General features: G+C 41.9%; 1 protein-coding gene across 2 annotated transcripts in view; it reads right to left on the bottom strand.

The window, feature by feature from the left end:
* The window catches only part of CHST11 (carbohydrate sulfotransferase 11), a 253,960-nt gene extending 231,217 nt beyond the window's left edge, over positions 1–22,743 (bottom strand). The window contains exon 1 of one of the 2 annotated variants that reach the window (XM_042470390.1): positions 22,582–22,743. In XM_042470390.1, coding sequence (XP_042326324.1) covers positions 22,582–22,702 — 121 coding nt within the window. In that variant the 5' untranslated portion in view covers positions 22,703–22,743. The remainder of the gene's footprint in view (positions 1–22,581) is intronic. The other variant, XM_042470391.1, reaches the window with a different exon arrangement.
* Between the last annotated feature and the right edge of the window lie 6 nt (positions 22,744–22,749).

Below are 22,749 nucleotides of genomic sequence, written 5' to 3'. Positions count from 1 at the left end.
ATTGTGAGACACCAGCTTCCTGGTTCAGTCCTAGTGATGCCCCTGCTAAATATGTTTTAAGTGCTCTTATGAAATGTCAACTTATACAACTTATATTTCTTTGGCCCCATACAAACAGGGCAAAATAAAGCTGCTTCGGGTCACTTTGGAGGTATGCTGTTTAAATGATGCATGCGTCCTAAAAAGCCAGAAGCTGTGTCAAAGGTGCGCTCTAGTCCTTAGGACTGGATCATGGCTTTGGTGCGGCTTCCAGACTCTTAGGACGCATGCGTCATTTAAACAGCATACAGTACCTCCAATGTAATCCGAAGCAGCTTTATTTTGGCCTGTCTGTATGGGGCCTTTGTTATCAACACTAATTTCTCATCTCTCTTCAGGAGAACCATGCTCTGCCTTCATTCTGTCCCCCCTCCCCCCCACACACACTCCTTATTTTATTCTAAGTTGAAAGAGAGAGAGTGAAAAGAGAGAGTTATTGGCCCAAAGCTCTAGTAAATTCCATGGCTCAGTAAGAACTACAACTTGGTGTTACCAAGTCCCAGTTCAACATTCAAACTTCTGCAGAGGAATGACTATGCCATGGATACCTATGTTTAGAACTAAGGGGTACCAATTGAAATGGAAGTACAATGCACCTCATCATAGTGGGGAAGACTTCACGACTATTTTGGATACCTATTCTGTTGTTGAGATGCTAACTATTGATAGGCAACTTGAGGGCCCCTCTCTCACTTCCAAAGCTTATTTTTCTTGTTGTTGCTGCTGCTGCTGCTATCATTAACTTTGTGTCCTGCCGCTTCTCCAAGCCTGGAACTGGTTACCTTTTAGACCTCAAACTAAGCCGAAATAAAGGAACTTGAAAGGAAGAACCCCATGGGCTCTGATTGACTTAGAGGTCAATTAACACCCCTCCCATGTTCCCTTTACTAATTTATCGTCCCTGGACTGCTGAGACCCTGCTGTGATTCTCTGGGGTTTCACATGGAGTCTTTCCCACCCCACTGATACAAGCACCCACTCTGTTGCTGTTGACTGCCATCAAGTCAACTTTGACGTATGGCAGCCCCTTGAATAAGGGTATTCCAAGTATCTCTGCTATCAACAGCAACTTTAAGGTCTAGCAAACTCAGGCTCATGGCTTCCTTAATTGAATCTATCCACCTGTAATGAAGTCTTCTTCTTTTTCTACTGCTTTCTGTCTCGTCTTTCGCAATTGTTAGCACTGTGCAGGAGTCACCGATAAACCATTTCTGAATGTCTTTTACCATGAAAACTCATTGATGAAACAATCCAAAATGAAGCAGCCCCTTGGATGAATGGTACTTGCCAAAGTAGAAGACACAAACACACTCACGAATACACACACACACATATATATATATATTTTAAAAACTGGGGAAATTAAATGGAAAATTGTTTTTCCAAGGAATATTTGTCACATACAGTTTTTCCCTCTTAGAAGTTCCCATTGTGGGTAAACATTGATACAGGCTAACCGTTTTGGAGAGAAGTCACACAAAATTAGACGTTTCAAATGAACAGAAAGTTATTAATAAATAAGCCAGGAGAAACACCTAAGTGTTGGTGACTAGATATCCTCCCTCCCTCGGCCTCTATCAGGTCTTCCTATCAGCAGGAGAAGCCAAGTGTTTCACACTGCCCATCTGCTTCTATGAGGCATCTCCCACAAACAAAAAAATTTGAGCACTATTTGGCTAGTGACTACTTGTGCACCACCACCAAAAGAAGAAAAGAATCATCACAAAAAGAGGGCAACAGAAGAAACTGTGTGCACTGATTTATGTATACATGGATATTTAGATGCAATCTCTATAACTACAACATTGCACTGTCATAGGCTTGATGACCCATATGCCTGCTCAGGCTCCTATCCAGGTGCTTGATGGGAGAGCCAGTGTGGTGGAGCAGTTTGAGTGCTGGACTATGACCCCAGGATATTAGGGTTCAAATCCTGACTCAGCTATGAAAACCCATGGGATGACCTTGGGCAAATCATATTCTCTCAACCTCAGAAGAATGCAGTGGCAAATCTCCTCTGAATCAATCTTGCCCAGAAAACTCTAGGATAGGGTCACAATAAGTAAGCATCACCTTCAAATCAAACAACTATGTTGGATGAGCAACATGTTTCTGCTCTCCTTTCTCAGGGTCCTTCATCCATAAAACAGATTTGGAGTGAACAGCCATTAAAGGAGAGGAATATGCCTTCAAGCAGATGGCTCTCCTCTGTAAAAATGGCCACTCTATACCTCTCCCTTGTTGCTAAGTAGCACATATAGGAGTGCTATTTTTATGATCTCCATGGATCCCTCAAACAGCTGAAACACCCACACCAGCTATAGAAACTGAAGCAACGACCAAGGCAAGGATGTAAAAGTTACAGCAGTCAGAGGGGTACATCCCTCCCATCCACAAAGGACTGTTTTGTTTTTTTTACTTGCAAAATCTCCCTTGAAAAGTAACATGGACTTTTGGTGTCAGGTTGCAGCAGTGTATGTTTGCAGTAAACAATACAATAAAGTTTGAGTGGAAAAGAATGGGATTCTGCTCTAGCTGATCATATTTATAAATTTATTGGATTTATATCCCATCTTTCTCCCAAAAATGGTATTCATGGCAGTTGTGTTTGCCTGCCTACAACAGACAAGGTAAACAACAACTGCCTCCAGAATCCCTTACAGAGCATGTGGGAATAAAAAAACAGAGAGGAAAAGGGAGAACATAGAAGCCTGCCTCACCTTGCACCCCAACATGTTTTTTTAAGCAGTCTAAAAATTTGTCTACCAAAATGGAAATCATAAGAAGAGGCTGTTGAAAGAAAAAGTCATCCCTGGATGCATTTTGGAAGTGCTTTCATTTACTCACAAAAGACTTATCCAATCTGCTTCCTTCATTTCACATGAGCATATATTGTCAGTTCTGAATAAAAAGTTTGCTGAAACAGGTTGAACTGTGCTTATTTTTTGTCATGCAAGGATCCATACCTATTCTTTCCATATTATTCCTGCCTCTGGCATCATATAGTCTGTCTAGGAACACATCTATTTCGTTAACTAAGTAACATCTTCATATTTTTTTAAAATTCATTTTGATGCTGCTACTGCTGCAGAATATTAGGAATAGCGTTAGAGGTTCTAGTGGGGGACACTGCAATGAACAGGATTCCATATGTCACCCACATATAACTCAAGCCAGGCATGAGACATTGTCATTTTTCATCATTATCTCCCCAACAGATACATAAATCACCACTGACTTTTAAAACAATTTTATTATGTATTCATTCTCACTTACTGTCAGTCACTTTGGAAACCTAACAACAGGCAGAAAGGCAGGATAAATACTTTTCACAAACAATACATTTTAATAGTATATTTTCTGGACTCTATATGAATGTCCTTTGCTTCATGTTTATCTTCCTATGTGCGAAGGTAGCAAAATCACACCCTAATCTTCCTAATGTCAGTCATAACTAAGCCCCATGAAATCTAATGAAACAAGTTAAGTCAACATTCAAGTTAAGCACTGTCGCATACATTTTCTGCCACAGCTGACTTCAGTTGGACCCCAGTCAAAGCATTTTTCGTTCCCTGTTTTGATAGCATGACTTTTCACCTACGTGTAAGAGGAAAAGCATATTGCCAGAGGTTTGGAAAGTCTTATGACACAGGAAATCCAATTAGTAACTATCCTAAATTAAAAACAACAGTTATTACACAAAAAGCCAAAGAGCAAACCTTAAGGAAGTGCCTCCAAAAAAATAATGAGCCAGCCCCCATTTCCAAACTATTCTGCATTCTTTCCTGATGCTATCCCTCAGCACAGATATGAGTTACCTTGGAGCTGATAAATAATACATACTGCTTGGACCCCAATGGCTTGGAAAAGAAACTGTGATTGTATTATAATGACATTCACACAAGGGCAAAACAAGCCAACATCAAAAACAAGCAGTGGGGGGAGGCTGGAGAATGTATGTGAGAGTATGAGGGGAGAAAGCCCATCTCTGTGGAGGATGATCTCAAAATGCTGCAAAGTGCATTTTGGGGGACATAACTGGAATGCAATTTCTTCCACTTCTCTGAACTGCTTCAAACATTTAAATACATCACCAAAAGAGATAACCATCCTGTTGCCCTGCTAAGCAAGTCAAGGAAACAATTTAAGCATTCAGAAGACATGGTCACTCCAAAGAGACAAGAAATTACACTCAAGCAAGGCCAAGACATTTCATTATTCTTACTCTTTTTATTATTCAAACAGAATATACAGTCCAACTTATTCCTACAAAGGAAAAAAAAAGGAAAAATCTTTAAAGCTATAGGAAATTTTGTGTCTTGGAAAAAGTGAGCTTTCTGCCAAAAGCCAAATCATGACAAGTTTAATGTACAGTGTTAATATTATGAACGTCAACACAAAGGCTCCTGACTATTTATAAGGTGTTTAGCAAATATGTGTACTAATGAGAGCTAGCATTTTTGCCCAATAAAAAATTAAAATAAACCTATACATTTTACTGTATGGAAATTGTAATTATGGAGGGATGGGTGTTCCCACAATATGAAAGTTAGTGGAAAGTTAACCTGGGTGGTATTAACATTTTCAGAAAATACCAGAAGGGTGTGTTCTTGTTTTTCCTTCTGCAGTGAGTTAAACAGCAAGTTACTGTTACATGAAATACACACAAACCAAGCACAACCAAGCCTCTAACCAAAGATGTGATATTTATTACAAAAATCAAGATTTACAATATTATCTTTCAATCTGAAAAGAATAAATGATTTGCAATAGTGCAGTGTTACGCAGACCTCTGACATAGGCAGTGCACCACAGATGTGTTCTCTTACTGTACTGAAGAGTTTTTAAGAGTAAAAGTGGAACTGACAACAAAATAATGCAGCACAAAGCATTCCTGTTCAGGCCTTCATACTTCTGACTGGACTAAACTCAAGCTGCATCCTGTATTCAATGTTTTGAATGCTTTTATGCATTGTCTGGTGCAGGGGTAGGCAACCTTCTTGAGCCGGGGGCCAGGTTGCTGTCCCTCAGACAACTGGGGGGCCGAAGCCAAAAAATAAATAATTAAATATTTTTTTAAAAAAACAAATAAATAAATAAATAAACCGGGACAAATGTGGGACAAAATTTTTCAATTGGAGGACACTTTTTTTTAAAAAAAATGGAGGACACGCAAAAAAAAATGCTGATTTTTTAAAAAAAATGTTAATATAAATGCATGTTTCGGAGGCTTCTATAGACAATTGCCCTCCTTGCCTGCCGCTTGCCCCCCGCTTGCCCACCTCCTCCTGATAGGCCAAAGGCCCCACCCCCTCACGTGAGAGGCCAAAGGCTCCGGCGGCAATCGGCGGCAGGACCAGGCTGGGGCCGGTCCCAAGGCCTTGCCGGGCCGCATCCGGCCCACGGGCCGCAGGTTGCCTACCCCTGGTCTGGTGGGTTGAGAGGCAACAGGTAAATGCTTGAAATAATAAATACCACACTTCTTCTGACTGAGTAAAATTGCAAAAGTTGGAGGATGCAAAGAAATGGATTTTGGATGCTATCCAAACTGGCTGCTGTTATCACCATCCTCTGCAATTATTTTCCTCTGTGGTTCGGAGGACACAGTCTCTGCCATCCTCTGAAACCCAGACATAGCTTTGCATGTTAAGTTTTCTCAGTGTGTGAAATGGATTGTAATGGACCAACATTATTATTTCATGCAACTAGGTAAATTTCTCCTGTTCTCCTCACACTGGTGTTTGATACTCATGACCTCAAGGTCAACTGATTTTGTTTGCAATGGGAGCAGCAGAATGTGGATCTAAAGGAATACCTTTCCGTGACTGTGTGGGTTGCCCCCTTCCAGCTTCTTACTCATGGTCTCGAATTCTATTGGTTAGGACGATCATTGAACCAAAAGTTAGATGGTGAACCAATACACAGTAAACCCCAATGATTTAATGGGTGTACTGTAGTTCAGACTAAAAAGACTAAGGACAAGATCTTCAAGTTCATGTGTCTGAAGATTCCTTTCTCTGATATATGGATTGCTGGAAATTCAAATAACTCATTTGCCTCTCCAGTGATCCCTCTGAGTTCACCCAACTATTCCCCAGGAGGCACCAACCAACACTACTGCTAGTCGCTATATGCCTTCACGTTATTTCTGACTTACAGCGATCTAACATGAACCTATCACTGGGTTTTCTTAGCAATATTTGATAAGAAGGGATCTGTCATTGCTTTCCTCTGAGACTGAAAAAGTGTGACATGCCCAAGGCCACCCAATGGGTTTCCCTGACATAACAGGGATTCAAAACATGATGTCCTGGAATCCTAGTCCAACATTCAAACCACTACAGCACACTGGGTGCTGATAGAATCTCTGTACATGTGCCTTCAAATCACCTGCCTACTTATGGTGATTCCATGAATTTCATAGGGGTTTCTTAGGCAAGGAATACTCAGAGGTGGCTTGCCACTGCCTTCCTCTGAAATATAGCTTGACATCAACTTGTTTTCCTTGGTGGTGCAAGAACTAAACAGGCTTGTCCTGCTTAACTTCCAAAATGAGAGTATTTAGGCCAGAATTTATTCATTAAATATAATTTTCCAACACTTAAGAATATTCCACCACAATGGCTTCTCCAACATGTGTTGGTGGTGGTGCCTTCAAGTCATTTCTGACCCATGGGCAACCCTAAGGTGACCCTATCATGGGATTTTCTTGTCAAGATTTGTTGAAGGCAAGTTTATCATTACCTTCCCATGAAGGTAAGCATGTGCAATTTTCCCAAGGTCACCCAGTGGGCTTTATGGCCAAGCTAGGACTCAAACCCTGACCTCCAGAGTTGTAGTCCAACACTCAAACCATTACACCATGCTGTCCAACACTATTTACCAGTATTTATTAAAAAATTAGATAAGTATGATTTTATATATTAAGAGTAATAACCATCATAAAGCAAGTCAGAAATCAATGTAAATATTTATTGTGTTTTTTATTTTTGTTCTTTTTTCTTTTCTCACTTGTTCCTTCTATTTTCTTTCTTTGCTATCTCTCTTTTGTTGAATTTCTGTATGTTTTCATGTTTTAATGTATTGAAAAGTCATACACACACACACACAAATATATTAACCAAAACAGAATTCATATGTATAAGCTTGATGCTAAAAAAGCATCAGTATACAAAGCACATTGCAGTTGTGTGTAAAGAGAAGTCACCAAGGTTGAGCTCACAGGACATGCAAGTACTCCTATAAAAATGAGCCAGTCTTCCTACAATATTGCACCCTGGAAGCATTTTGGACTATAATTCCCATCACCACCATCCCTGCCTAAGCATGGGTAATGGGAGCTGTATGACAGTCCATGGTCTGATCGGCGCTTAAACAATTTTGTGGCACAAATTTCAGAACATAATTTTAAACATAAAGGAGCTTATAAAGTACTCTTTCTCTCAGGGTAAGTCTTCAAAATGGATTTAAGAGTAATTTGTTCCACAACAAGTTTCAAGTACTGTATGTTAAAATAATGACAATATAGTCTTTTGTCTCTAGGAGGACTTCAGGGCCTTTTGAAAACCTGAGAGCAGGACTATCAAACCATTATCCTGGATCACATAGGTAAATCACATGGTTCATAAAGGTAAATACTATTGGAAGCAGTTCAAGAAATGTCACATGTGGCATTAGGCATAACATGCATGCTTCAATATTTCCAGGCTTTGGGTAATATATAAACCAAATGTCACTGAAATGTAATGGAGTGGATGGGCAAAGAGACAGCTGGCACTGTGGCACAGCAGTTTGGAGGGGAAATCTGGAAACTATTCAGGCCTTGCACACATAAAAAGAGTACAGTAAATGTATAGTGCCCTCACAGAGGAGCAGAAAAACCATGGAACAAGCCAGATCATCTGTAGAAAATTCCATAGGATTTTCCCTTAGTTTCTACCAGGAAATCATGATTCTCTTAGAGAGAAGTTGGGCTAGGAATTCACTCCCAAGAGACTCACATTTTACTGCCTCTCCAGACACCCAGGGCAAAACAGGGATTTCCAAGGCTGTATAATTTCATAGCTTTTTACAGTCAGCCTATCCTTGCTCAAATATACACCTCACCCAGTAGCTGTCCTCAAAGTGTTACCTTGATGAGACCAATCCATTGATCCTTCTTTTCCTAATTCCTTTAATATCTTTTCTCCTAGGATGAGACCCTTGTGTTGAAGGTGGTTCCCCTTCTGCAGCCTCCACAAATAGCCAGTATATGAAGTCAAATGGTGTGGGGAGGGTAGACACTTTTAACTATCTATGATCTATGCCCTCAATCCAGGCAGAAAAGCACATTAGAGGGGGGAGGCTTCCAAACAACAGGAACATAGAGTCTGGCATCCTATTAATGGCATACAAGCATGCATTTATTTTGTTTGGTCTTTATGAGGACTGATATTCTCTTTCTTACTCCACAGTGTACAAAGTCCTCCCAGGATTCATCATTCCACGATGACAGCCAACCCTATGACTATTCAATATGCCTTTCAATCTTTCCATTTGACAATCTCTCAATTATTCATCTGTCCTCCCACTTCTTCAGCCACTTTTCAACCACTGTCTCAAGTTCTTCTATTTAAAAAAAATTCATTATATATTATCTTCTTCTTCTTTTCTAATGGCAGTCATCAACACTGCTGAAGTCAGTATAAAAAGTAAAGGAAAAAGTGGGCACCCTTGATGAATGCCTCTTTGCATATCATAAGCTTTCGTCATTTCACCATTTATTAATATTTGGGCTTTGGCTGTTTTGTAAATGGTTTTTATCCATACAATAAAATTTCTACCAAAGTCCATTTTATCCATTGCTGCCATTGTGAATTATCAAATCTTGCCCATCAAATCTTGCCCTTCCCAACAGGCTCAGTCAAAAGGAAACTGCTGCAGCATTTCCTAGCTGTTCTTCCTCATTAAAAATGTTTGCCATCTTGACTATACTGTGTTGTTTAGCCACATGTGTCCCATTTTTCAGCTGTGAAACGTTGGAGTACTGTATATGCCATTCCACTTTCTATTGAAAGCAGAAGTATAGAGAAACATCTACCCATCTTTCCATAGCCAAACGTAGATCAAGGTCATCATCCATTGAGATCTGAAAATTACCCCAGATCTTAGTGTAAGATATATAAACTTGGGTATAGGCACATAGTCAGATGCTTCCTGACACCCTCCTTTGCTAATATTAGAATATCCAATTCTGGGGTTGGTAACAGGGGAGCTTGGTATGCTACTCAACCATGACATTTTGTTCATAAGATCTCAGCCAGAAACAGTCAAATCTGGACTGAAATGTGTAATCTGATCTTCCAAGGGCCTACTTTAACCAGCACCAAAAGGGCTCAGACCTTCACATTAAGAAAGACTTCAGGCTGACCTGCTTTATTTATATTTCTAGCACTTACTGCTCGAGAACAAAAGACTAAAATAAAAGAATATACTAACACAGTGACCAGCTTTCTGAAAGGTCTTCCAAGTCTACAGTGTGCTTTTTTGTGTGTATATCCTCTCTTCCTTGTCCCTCACCTCTTTAAGGTCAGGTCCTAAATTTCAATAGGCCGATCATACAAAGTAATTTCTTGGCAAAAATGGTTCTTCTCTTTGGAATCTCAGTCAGACACATTGAGAGCCTACTCATTGTAAACTATTCACATAGGGCCGAAACAGATGGCCTGGTAAAGCCGCCTTCTGGGCGGCGTGGGGGCATGGCATTTAGGCGCTGCACGCCTCTAGCTTTTTAGACATGGGAGGCTTCAAGCAGCTCTGGCAGCACAACTTTTATACACTGCACTCTGCCGGAGTGGCTTGCAGCTGGCTTCAATCCACTGCAGGATGGGAAAAGCTGGCTTTTTGTCAGCCAAAAAAGGAGTGGATCTTTGTCACATCTTTTTTAGCTGGCTTCAAGGCAGATTGGGGCCGTGGTGTGTGTTTGCCATGGCCCCAATCCGGCTTCAGTGGGAGCAGCTTGATGTTAGACTCCAAGTGACATTGCTGCTGGCCATGTTGGCTAGGGCAACAGTATTCAAAATGGTAGCCCACAGACGGGTGCTGGTCTATAAGCCATCAGCTACTGCTCCCTGGAGATTTCCAGAAAAGAAACAATCAATATTAATTAATAGGCACAAGTAAGGAGCTGGTTCCTAGCACACTGGGCATAGGTGGAAGAAGGCTATCAGTCCTCCAATCAGGTAGCTTAAGAAGCACTGGACTAGGGAATTCAGGAAGCTGTGGTTGATGAGATGCAAGTTCTGAGTATTAGTCCCAAAATGGGCAGTCGAACATGTTCACTGAAGAATCAGTTTCAAAGCTCTTCCTATCAAATGGGATTCTGGAAACTGTATTTCAATGATGCAGAGATGAAATAGACTCTTCAGTGATTATATAGTCATGCTGGCTGAAGGAAGCAGGCAGCCAAAGTCCAAAAAGTTACTTTCTCCAAGTTCTGCTAATGATTTATCAGAATAAATTCTTATCTTTATTTCTGCTTCAGTACTATTACATCTCACGTCATCTATACACATATAGATAGCCATGGCCTTCAAGGTGGGGGCTAAATATAATAATGTGAGAAACTATACTCGTTTTTAAATTGCTTTTTTACAACTAAAATTGCAGGATGTGAGAAGGGTACTGAACACACAAAAAGCTAAACTGATAAATGCATATTATACATTTAGCATTCTGAGTGACACATTCTTCTTCATCCTTATCTCAGTTGTTCTCCTACTAAGTTAGTGTTACACCAAAATCTTGGGTTAATATCCAGTTTACTCATTCTGTGAGCTATTTATAGTTTCCACACATAATCTCATGACTCAACTCTTTTCTAGGGCAAAGTACCCCATCTGTAAAACAAAATAACATCAGCACACTGAAAGCTACATCAACACACTGAAACTCAAAATGACTTTGACTGTCAATTTTTTTTAAAAAAACCTGGGTTTCTCACACTCACATCTGGGGGAATATTCATGTTTTGTTGTTCATACAAACAAGAGCTCAAATTGAACTGGGAGAATGGGCAACTGAACAAAGCCACAGTTCTTCACATGCCTCTTCAACCCACTTGCAGAGTTTATGGCAAACCATTGTTGTGTGTGTGATGTGTGTGCCTTCAAGTCATTTCTGACTTATGGTGAGCCTAAGACAAACCTATCATGGGGTGTTCTTGGCAAGGTTTGTTCAGAGAAGGTTTGCCATTGCCTTTCCCTGAGGCTGAGCATGTGTGACTTGCCTAAGCCACCCAGGGGGTTTCATGGCTGATCTGGGAATTAAACCCTAGTCCCCAGAGTCATAGTCCAACACTCAAAACATTATGTCAAGCTGCCTCTAAACAACTTGTATAACAAACAGGGAAGTGCTGTACTGGAGCCAAAGATTTGCAGGGTTGAAGTGCTAATAATTTTTTGAATATAGGAAACAACATTTTCCATTCTTTTCAAGCTTCCCTGTTCTTTTAAGGTTGGTTGATATCTTCATAGTGACTGGGTAAGGTGACTTTTCTCAATAGCTGTGCATTGTTGTAAGAGATCCCTATCTGATTCCAAACATTTTGGGGTGGCTTGCTCCTAAAAGGGCAATTAAGGTGCATTAATTTTACCAATAGGGCAAAAGATGTCAACCCACATTTCTCATCACCCCTTGCCAGCACTGCCAAAGCTGTGAGATGCTAGGATTTGCAATCCCACGCCTGGAGGGAAATGGGTTGCCCACCTTTGTTGGCAGGGTTGACGCTCACAGGCAAAATTTCTTAAGCAGTCAAATGATACAGAGAGACAAAAACAAGGAGGAGCACACAAACACAAATTATTAGTCAATGAGGACCAGAAGAATGTGTTGTTGTTGTTGTGTGCCTTCAAGTCATTTCCGACTACAGCAACTCTACAGTGACCCTATCATCAGGTTTTCTTGGCAAGTTTTGTTCAGAGAAGGTTTGCTATTCCCTTCCCCTGAGGCTGAGAACATGTGACTTGCCCAAGATCACCCAGGGGGTTTCATGGCCAAAACTCACAGTCCCAACACTCAAACTACTACACTACGGTGGCTCAAATGCCGACTTAATGCAAAAGGATTAAGAGAGTACAATATCATTCAAAGGAGCAATTAATCAGTTCAAAATAGAATTCTAAACCACTCATATATTTAACGCCAAACCAACAGACATTTGCTTAATTAGAGTTACAACTTTGTTCCATGCAGCATGACACAACCATGTTTCTTGCTGAGATAGCTACGATTATTCATTATTCACTTGACTGTCCAAAATGGCCTACATAATTCAGCTATCAAAGACTGAACCTTCTTATCACAAAAAAAACCCAAAACCCCACTGCATTTAACAGGATGCAAGCTGGGAGAGCTTAAGCTTAATCACCTGATAACTATCACTTCATGCAATTTGGCTTTCTAATGACAGCTGTGTCCCTTATTACTCTCTCATGCAGATTGCAAGCAGATAACAGTAAGATTAGATTTCACGGAACCAAAGCAATCATTACCCTACACTATTTCCCAAAAGTAAGTCAATGTTTTAACATGGGGAAGGGTAGCAGAGTACACCAATTGCGTCAAGACTGACCTAAAAAGGAGCTTCATTCATCTTAGTGAAGTTCCAAAATCAAAGCAACACATAAACTAATCAGAATTGGTATCATTGGTCTCATTTCTCCCTCCCATTATGGTCAGTTAGACTTTTCAACCATTTTAGCATTACAAGCAAACATTAAATTCTATTTTGAACATGAGGTATAGAAATACGATAGTTTTGAAAAATATGTTTGTTCCAAAGCTATCTTCAGATGATGGCTATAGGCAACCCAACTCTCTCTCTCTCTTTCTGCCAAGGTTGTCCCATCTACAATATGGCTCACAGTCAAAAAGTTTTGCCTTAAAGGGTTACTCTAAAATAGGGATAAGTGTCATTTTTAATAATCCACCCAACATGGCTACTGGTCAAGAGTTATAGAAAATATAGTCCTTAACATACAGAGGGCAGTACATTGCCTACCCTTGCTGTAATGACTCAATTTAGACATTGCATTAGGATTCTTGAAATCACTGTGCAGATGCTAAGGCCCCATTCCCACTTACATTTAAACCATTTTGCAGTTTGCCTTCACTCTGTGTCGGTGAATCAATTCCAAAAGTTCCATCATTCCCACTATGAAAGCGGACCTTTTCATTATCCCTTTGTAATCGCTTCTTTTTTGGCATAATTGTCATCCCCACTAGTTTGCGCCACTTCAAAATGCATGTCAACCATCTGCGCATTATCAGTGACAAAAGCAGCAGCCCAGCTCGGTAACTATATTTTTTAAAAAAAAAATTGATAGAATATTTGATTCATTGGCTTTGCAACTACTTGCCTCACTGAGCTGACATTGGCCCAATTGCCCAGCTTGCCACCGAAGTAGTTGCAAAATCAATGAATCAAATCTTCTATGAATTTTTTTTAAAAAATCATGTGCCCATAGGTCACACAACAAGCACAAAGGCAGGACTTGGGGGGGGGGATGGTGGATCTACCAAAAACTGAGGGGGGATGGTAAACACCCCTCTGCCATTAGTCTCGCCCCTCCAGAATGACACAATTCTGATCCGTTGTTCCCACTAGTTGAACACGCTTTGGAATCATTTTTTTTTTTTCAAAAGAACCACCAAAGAACTAGTGTCAGGAAAGAGTGGGGGGTTTGCGTTTGCCTTGCTTCATCGCAATTGAAACCAATCATAATAGGATCAGAACCGGTTTCAAATGGGAACTGTGGCTATATAACCCAATCAGCAATTCACTTTAAATCATAATGGGAACGCAGCCTAAGAGTATTATCCTGTTAGTGTATACCTACATCTTCATGAAAAAGAATGAACCACTTGTTGTCCTTTCACTATATGTAAAGCTCAGAACATTTTTGCGTGGAAGTAAGCCATACTTTGCAACATATAAAACTGCTGTATGGAACAGAAATGTAATTTTTAGCCCATGAACTTGTTACACTAGAGCTAAGTACTGGGTAAACATGCATACAATTGATCTGTGCTTTGTATGCTTGATGGAGAAATTGTCAAATTGGAAATAATTACATCCAACTCTGCTCACCTTGCTTTGGCCCCTCCCAAGGCAGGATGAAGTCTTTTGCAATACACTCTGCCCTTCATATCCATGGATTCTGCATCAACTGATTCAACCATTCATGGCTTAAAAATATGCCAAGAAAATTTCAAAAAGCAAATCTTGACTTCGCTATTTTATATAAGGGATGCCATTATTAAACCATTATATATATTTGGACTTGAGCAACCACTGATTTTTGTATCCACCCAGGAGTCCTGGACACAGAAGATACCAAGGGCCCACTGTACTTTTCCCAAATCAAAATTCTGCTTCTTGTTCAAAAGAGGTTTCCCACCCTTGCTTAAAGACAACAGGCATAGCCCTGTGTTCATGTATGGGTTCACTAGATCCTTTGGGAGAAGAGCTGTAAAAATCACATAAGAAATTGCTTGACAATGAGAATTATCATAACTATTCATCACAATCTGAGAAATGCACAGGCACACTAGAGTTGTCAGCTCTTGGGGTCTGGCTCCTCTTCTTTAGCCCTCACAGCAGAAGGGAGGAATCTCAGATTGAGAATGCTACCTTGGAACATCTGTGCATCTCCACCATCAGTTAGACTTGAGTGTTTTTCAAGTGAATGGCGTACTCTGCACAACTGTGGTTGATGCTTAATGTAGCTTGTTTAATGCCATCAGTAAAGGCTGCCCCTCGTAACACTGCATAAGGTTATCCTGTCATCTCATATTTTGAACCTGAAATCTCAGGGCCTGAGATAGCCCTGATCTGGCAATCCTATCAGGGACACAAATGCCCAGTAGAGCACATACATGTGTTAGTGACAGAACACTACCATAGGACAAAGTAAAGAGGGGCATGAAAGGTACAGTACAAGCCCCAAACACATTGTCAGTGGGGAACTTGATTCTAGGCTCCATTGCCATCTAGAGCTCAAATGTAGTCATGAACCACAGTTTTACAGCATTTCTCAGAAGAATTAAGAAAATCATATAGAACCCAGCCTCTGCCAGGTATTGTCTACATTACACATGAGGCAAATGGAATTGGCAGTACTTCAGCAGAGATAAACCAATGTAATTATGCATTGGCCTAGGAGAGCTGGCAACTCTAAACACAGATGGTCTCAGAACACTGGTGCAATTAGCTGGGCAAGTCAGGTAACATTGTGCATTGCCAACAGATAATGCAAAAAGGAGGCATGCCATTGATGTCTGGAACCATTACACCACAAGACTGGATTAGGTGTCTCCAGCAAACACTAGCAGCTCATAGCATAATTTCCCAGCATGCTCAAATAGTAATGCAGTCTCACAAATATGCAAGTAGAACCAACCTTCTGCTAAGGGATGTGCACAGTATACTGCTTTTTCTTCTAGCCTACACCCCACAACACTTCTTTGGCTTATGGGAAAGGCTCAACTTCCATACAATCCACCCCGCACCCTCAGGTCTTCCAGGAGAAACTTATTGCAGACAAAAAAGACCAGATTAACGGCAACCTCCCAGAGCACATTTTCTGCAACCGCTCCCAGACTGTGGAATGGTCTGCAGGAGGAGATCTGTTAAATTACCAACTTGGATAGCTTTTAAAAAGCTGTCAAGACAGATCTCTTCCAGCAGGCCTTCCCTGGGTAGATCTACCCAGCTAAAAGGAACTCCCCTCACATTTCGTATTATACCACCATCTGCTTGTCAGTACATTGATCATAATAATTTATTTAATAATTCATTTTATAGTTTAAATTTTAATAGCAAAATGTTTAATTCTTTTTAAGGGAGGGTTAAGATATACTTGTATTGTATATTGGTGAATTTTAAATTGTAAGCCGCTTTGACTGCTTATAGTAAAAAAGCAGGATAAAAATACAAGTTTTATTTAGTTTTATTTATTAACAAATACAATTTTGCATAGTTACTCTTAAGGGCTGTCAGAATTAACTCATCAGAACAGAGCTGACCCAGTTTCACATGAAGGTGCACTAGAGAATCACACCCATTTTGGATGTTATTTGACAAAGCTCAAGATGAGAATGTTTGACAAAGATCAGAACTCCAACAAGAGTCTACAGCAGGAATGGGCAAAGTGCATTCCTCCTGATGTTGTTGAACTGCTAACTCATCAATCCTATCCAATATAGTCCGTCCATCTATCACTTTCTTTATATCCCCACCTTTCTTCCAGGCTGGGACACAGTAGAGAGGGATGCCTGGGGCTGCAATCCACCACCTGGAGGATCACAGTTGCCCATCCTTGGCCAACAGGGTGCTGTTAGGACCTACAAAGGAGAATTAGGATAACTACTCCTGCCTGGCCAAAAAAACAGGAAATCTGGCTAAAAAAAATAGATGAACAAAAGGAAAAACAATTATGCATAATGTTTGCCTTTGTTTACTTGTATGTACACATGCATATTTAAAAAGTATTGTTGCAATTTAAGTACAAATGCAAGACATCTTATCACAATAGAAACTGTTACCAGACTGTATCCTGCTCAATTTGCTATGCAAGTGGTAATGATTGATGGACATTTTCTCTGTCTTATTCAATTGTTCTTTACTGATAGACCAGAGCTGAACAGGACATAGAGTCCAAACAGAAAACTGTCTTCTATCAAGTAGAAAACATGGCCATCTGAAATGTAATGATTCCTTCATAACATACCTGTCAATTGATACTTAAATGCGGAGCTATAGCAAAGAAGGCAAACATTTTTGTCTGCATTAATAAAATCATAGTTTCCAGGACAAGTAATAGTCCCACTATATTCTGCACTCATCAGGCCTCATCAGCAGTACTGTGTTCAGCTTTAGGCACCTCATTTTTATAAAGAGTGTGTTAGATTCAGGAGTAAAGACACCAATGGCTTGGAGAAATTTGAAGGATTAAGGAGTAAAGACACCAAGTTGGAGAAACTTGGAGAAACAAAGTAAAGGCTTCATTATAGGAACTCTACTGTAAAACAGGAAAGTTATTCAGAGTGCTGATCTAATCTAGCTTCATTCTAGGGAACAGCTGGAAAAGGAGTGGCAGGAAGAGAAGAGGTGGAGAGACATCCCTAAGAGCACATCACAGAGGGATCAGGATAGTTAGACAAGGAGGGAGAACACTTTGGGTCACTCAGACTGAGAGGCTGTGCAGACCACCCCTAAGGGGCAGCCTTCAGTCACCTCCACCTGCACCGCATCAGGACCATGACAACTGCATGCCATGGCTCCGATCTGGCCTTTCCAGGGTGCAAAAAGGAGCTGCAAAAATTGGGTCCTTTTTGCACCCTGGAAAGGATGTGATAGCTACGGAGCCACAGCTTTAAGGTGCTGTTTTGGCACGCAGTGCCAGAGGAGCACCATGACAGTGCGTGCCATGTGGAGCGGTGCGCGGCATCACGCCTCCATGGAGGCAGAGGGGGGGCATATGTCATTTGGACACCATGCCCCGACTCCACCCCAGGCCAGCCTTAATGGCCAGTCTGCACAGCCCCTATCTAACCCTATTACTACTGCCTGCTCTGAGACATTCTTGATTCTTCAGCGCTAAGCATTGCTGCATTTCTCAACAATGTTCAGTAGGATATAGGTAAGATGGAACAGTTTCAGAAAGGTCAACAAAGATGATATGAGATATGGAGAACAAAACATATAAGGAAGAGTTAAAGGAACTGGGCATGTTCCACCTGGTGAAGAGAAAACTGAAGATGGCATGACTGCATCCTTTGAATATCTCATGGGCTGTCACAAAGTAGAGAGCACAGGTTTGTTCTCTGCTGCCCCAGAGGGTAGGACCAGCTCTAATAATTTTAAATTACAGGTAGACTTTGACCGAACACTATAAGGACCTTCTTTACAGTAAGAGTGGTTTGACAATGGAACCAATTACCTAGAAATGTGGTGGGGTCTCTTTCTCTAGATATCTTCAAAAAGAGGGTGGAAAGGTGTTGGGAATGTTCTAGTTGTAGTTCCTGCACTGAGCAGGGAGGTTGGCCTCAGTATCTATGTGGCTTCTTTCAACTCTACAATTCTATGATAAAGTGTTAGTAGGCAATTTGTTCCACTGGTAAGGGAATGAAAGGTTACCTGGCTTATCTTCCACTTCATTCCTTGAACCTCCAATAAACAGACCTTTCAATCTGGGCAGTCGTTTTCTCCATGTACTCTTTGTTGCTGCTCCCTTCTTAAAGCATGAGTGTTACACTCATTAAGCATAAGATTTATGCTCTTTATGCATTAATTTTTTTTTCTGCCACAGCTGTTCAGAACCAGAGAGGGCTTTTTATAATGAACAAGAATGCAATTGGTATAAAGTCCATGCTTGAAAACTATACAACTACAGCTCTCAGAATCCTCCGCCAGCATTGCCAAGAGTTCTGGGAACCATAGTTCAAAAAGTTAATTTATGAACATACCCTAAAGGACTAGAATTCCATAGGACAGCAAAGAGAGAGCGGGTGAAATTAAAAGAAGACCTCCTCAATATGACTATCTTTAGCCCATTCATCTTTTGCAACAAACGTTACACTGAATAAAATGTTCTATGACTCTCTCCACCAAATGAAACCAGCTTTAATTTAGAACTATAATCCAATCAGTTTAGGAGATAAATTTACACACACTTTTTAATGTTGAGTACTAAATCAATTCCTGCTGTGGTGGCCACACTAATTCATGCCTATACTGTTTGAATGCAACTGTTCCCCATCAAAGGGTGTTGAGCCCAGAAGTTCTTTGCTCTATCTGCTGAAACACCTGGGTAGTTGCTCTACTCCTCATGCAAAATTGCCCTCTCCAAGGTCAAGGCCTGCTATCCAAGAAGACAAAAGGGAGACTGTCATTGTTCACTGATGTATGTTTTATGAAGACCAATCTATCACTGGGATTCCTAATGATCAGAACAGCCAGTTTGCACTGCAAGTTCTTGTACTGTATGAAATTATTCGCTGAAGCTTAAGAGAAAAATTAAGGCTGTAACTTTAAAAAAAAATCATTCCCTCTCCATCCCCAAAATATCTTCTAGAGGACATTGGGGAGGGGGGCATTTTCACCATGTTTTTCAGCCTTACTATGCCATTTTAGGCTCAGGGGAGACTGTTTTGAGCAACAACAAATGAGTGAAAGTTCATGCAGCATAACCCATATACTTGTGGCTTTTCATTAAGGGTAGGAATTGTGGACTACAACTCCCAGCATTCCTCACAACTAGCTATACTGGTTAGCAGTCTAAACACACCTCTGCTTTAACAGTAATGAAAGCAGAAGAGGCAGGTCCTTGCCCCAACCATCTTACTGTTCAAAATTCATTGGCAGAGAGAAGGACAAGTAGCAAGATGAGCAGATGCAGTTATATGTCCTCATCCTTGTTTAGGCTGAGTACGTGGCCTTCATTATCTACACAAATAATGTGTCCAATCATTTTCTAATAGCTATGTGTTGGGTTTTAAGTGTATTTTCACCCAGGTCCTAAAGAGTCCAATTGTCAGTTCAAATTTATGCATGCTCAGGTGCATTACATCCAGTAGAGCTTCAGCTTAGGACTGAAATTTTATGAGGGGGTTTTGTAGCATGCAGAATCTCTAATACTGATTCAGCACAGCTACTGTGAGAACTAACTTGGAAGTATATGCAATCAGTTCAAACAAGGCTACACAGGGCCGTTTTATTCACCAAGCTGCAATGTAAGCTTCGGTGAGGGTGAAAATAAACATCCACATCCATAAGGGCACACAATTGCCACCTAAATTGTTTTACATCCAAATTGTTTAATACAGTCACGATATGAGATCCCAAGGAGAACATTTATGTGCAGGGACATTCCATAATAGTGCATTCAGGATATGCATTTCTGAGTTACTACAGCTATTAGTAGCCAGGAGAACTACTCCCTCTAGGTAGGAGCAAAATTCATCGGCTGCAGAGCTGACCAATGCAATACTGCTCACTGTTTCCAATTAGCTATCTCATCCACACAAAACGCAAGGGACAGTCAGGGTCTTTGTAAACACAATACATATATTCTACACAGCCATGTTAGGAGAAATTAGAAAGACTTCCTATCAACTGCGTTAGACTGGCAGTTGGCAAGGAGGGGAAATCAATGCAATTATTCATAGGGCATGGCTTGAGGAGGACTAGGACTAAATACTGAAGAAAACAAAGGAAAATGTGAAATCTTTTTCCACACACCCACCCACAGGTCCAGAAAAATCCATCACGCATGCACAGCTAAGGGATGAAAAGCATCTAGAAGACTCACATCAACAGTGTTTATAGTGGAGAGTGAGAACTGCCTGAGAAAAGTGAAGAAAACTCTTCTCCCCCTTAATCCCGCAGGCTCAAACAGTGAGTATATTTGTTGAGCTCTCACAAATCTAGATGCAGTATTAGAAAATGAACACAGAGAGAGAGAGAGAGAGAGACACACACACACACTGCAGAATCTTAAATATGTTTGAGTAAACGCACACAGGAGCCAGTTCAGCGGACAGTGGGACTTCCTTCTGTGTCAACATGAGTAGAACTGTACTGTGTCAGAGCCAAGACAAAAGGGAGCGTTTTAAGACCCATCGCTTTTTGTAGGTGCGCACACGTCCACATAGCCTGAAACATCCACAAAAAACTATAGACGCTGGCTATGAAAGCCTTCTAATTCAAAAGTTTTACTCTGTTTGCATCAGTGTGGTGTAGTGGTTTGAGTAATGGACTGCAGCTCTGGAGACCAGGGTTCAATTCCCAGCTCAGCCACAAAACCCAATGAGTAACTTTGGGCAAGTCCCATGCTCTCAGCCTCAGGGAAAGGCAATGGCAAACCTCCTCTGAACAAATCTTGCCAAGCAAACCCCAGGATAGGTTTGCCTTAGGGTGAAGGCACACAACAACAACAACAACATTGTGTTGTTGCTTCAAGTCTCCTATTGCACACTGACTTCCCAAGAAAATCATCCAGTACAGTGGGATCTATTGCAGGATTAAACACTACATGTTAATAGCATGACCTTAGCAAGGAGTGTTTAATCCTGCAGTAGATCCCATTGTACTGGACGATTTCTGCAGTGTGTTTGGGACTTGAGCTCAATCCTTCCATTTGGGGCACAGCCTTCTTGACAGCTACTTCCCTCTCAGCCACTCTCCAGCACCTGGATTTGGACCAGCTATTTTACTGCTGTTTTGGAAACCTGGTCATTAACTCGGGTCCAAAACCCATTGCAGAAATCGTCCACTTTGAGACCACTTTAACTGCCCTGGTTCTGTGCTGGGGAATCCTGGGAATTGTAGTTGATCGTGGTGACAATTGCCTAGTACTGAGCCAGGGCAGGTAAAGTGGTCTCACACTGGATTATTTCTGCAGGGTGTTTGGGACCAAGGCCACGACAAACCCTGGGAGAAGCTTGTCTCCTAGCCAGGGCTATCCATCTACTAGCCCCCCATACACTCCAGGCTCCGCAAGGCCCTTTGCTCAGCCTTTGCCTCCTGGGTTTTTACTGAGCCTCCTCGCAGACAGGATGTACTGAAACAAACAGCACTTGCCTAGAGGGAAGCACTGGAGATTATTTACCTGTAGGGAAACATTTAATACTTGCCCAATTTTTTTCTTCTTGGCAAGTGTTCTCCAATGTTTCCCTATGGGCAAGCGCTGTCTTTTGCTTTAGTAGGTCCCCTCGCGGACCATCGGCGGAAAGGCGAGCGACAGGTCCCTCCCTTTCTCCTGCTTTCTTTCTCCTGGGCTTCAATCCCTGGCTGGAGGCTTGGAGATTTTCTCCCTTGAGGAGCTTTGCATTAAATCGACACCTCTCTCTTTCCCGCGCCTGCAGCCACACCGGAGAGATAACGCGGTTTGGCACCGCTTTAAGTCGTTGTCTGGCTCCTTGCTATGGAATTCTGGGAGTTGGAGTTTGTTGTGGGGTCAACAAACTCCAACTCCCAGAATTCCATAGCAAAGAGCCAGGCAACGACTTAAAGCGGTGCCAAGAGGGCTTTAAACCCCCGACGGCTAGAGAGCGGGGCTGGAGGCAGGGCTTCCCGGCACTAGCCTCTGAGGAGCCCTTTCCGTCCTCCAAAGAGGCCCCAGGAGTCCTCCAAGGCTCCCCTCCGAGCCCAAGGTTCGAGGGCGCCCCCAGCCCTCCCTCCCGTCCTCTTCGGGGGCTTCCCCTTCCCTGCCCCGTCCTTCTGGGGGGACTGGTCCAGGTCGCCTTCCTGGCCAGAGCCTCTCCCCTTCTGGGCCCTCTCGCTCAGCCCCCCGCCCCCAACAAGACGGGCCCCGTTTGGGGGGGCATTGCAAGGGGATGCCCCCGTCGCCCCCAAGACCCCCGAAGAGCCAGAGCCCTTGGAGCACTCCCTCCCTCCGCGGTGTCCAAGGCGTTCGTTCCCCAATCGCCCCCAACGAGCCCAGGACTCATTCTGGGGGGCAACTGCCAAGAGATGGAAGGAGGGAGCAGGCGGTGCCCTACCTGGGTGCAACATACTTTGGAAGTAGAAGATGACGAGGGCGAAGGAGCCCAAGCAAGTCACCAGCACCATCCGGCAGACCCGGTTCATCCGCATCACTTCCAGCAGCAGCGCCGGCTTCATGGCTTTGTCCCGCCGCCGCCGCCGAAGGAGGGAGGAAGGAAGGAAGG

Source organism: Sceloporus undulatus, chromosome 5 (assembly GCF_019175285.1).
Source record: "Sceloporus undulatus isolate JIND9_A2432 ecotype Alabama chromosome 5, SceUnd_v1.1, whole genome shotgun sequence".
Lineage (NCBI taxonomy): Eukaryota > Metazoa > Chordata > Lepidosauria > Squamata > Phrynosomatidae > Sceloporus > Sceloporus undulatus.
This window is presented reverse-complemented; position numbering and strand designations above follow the sequence as displayed.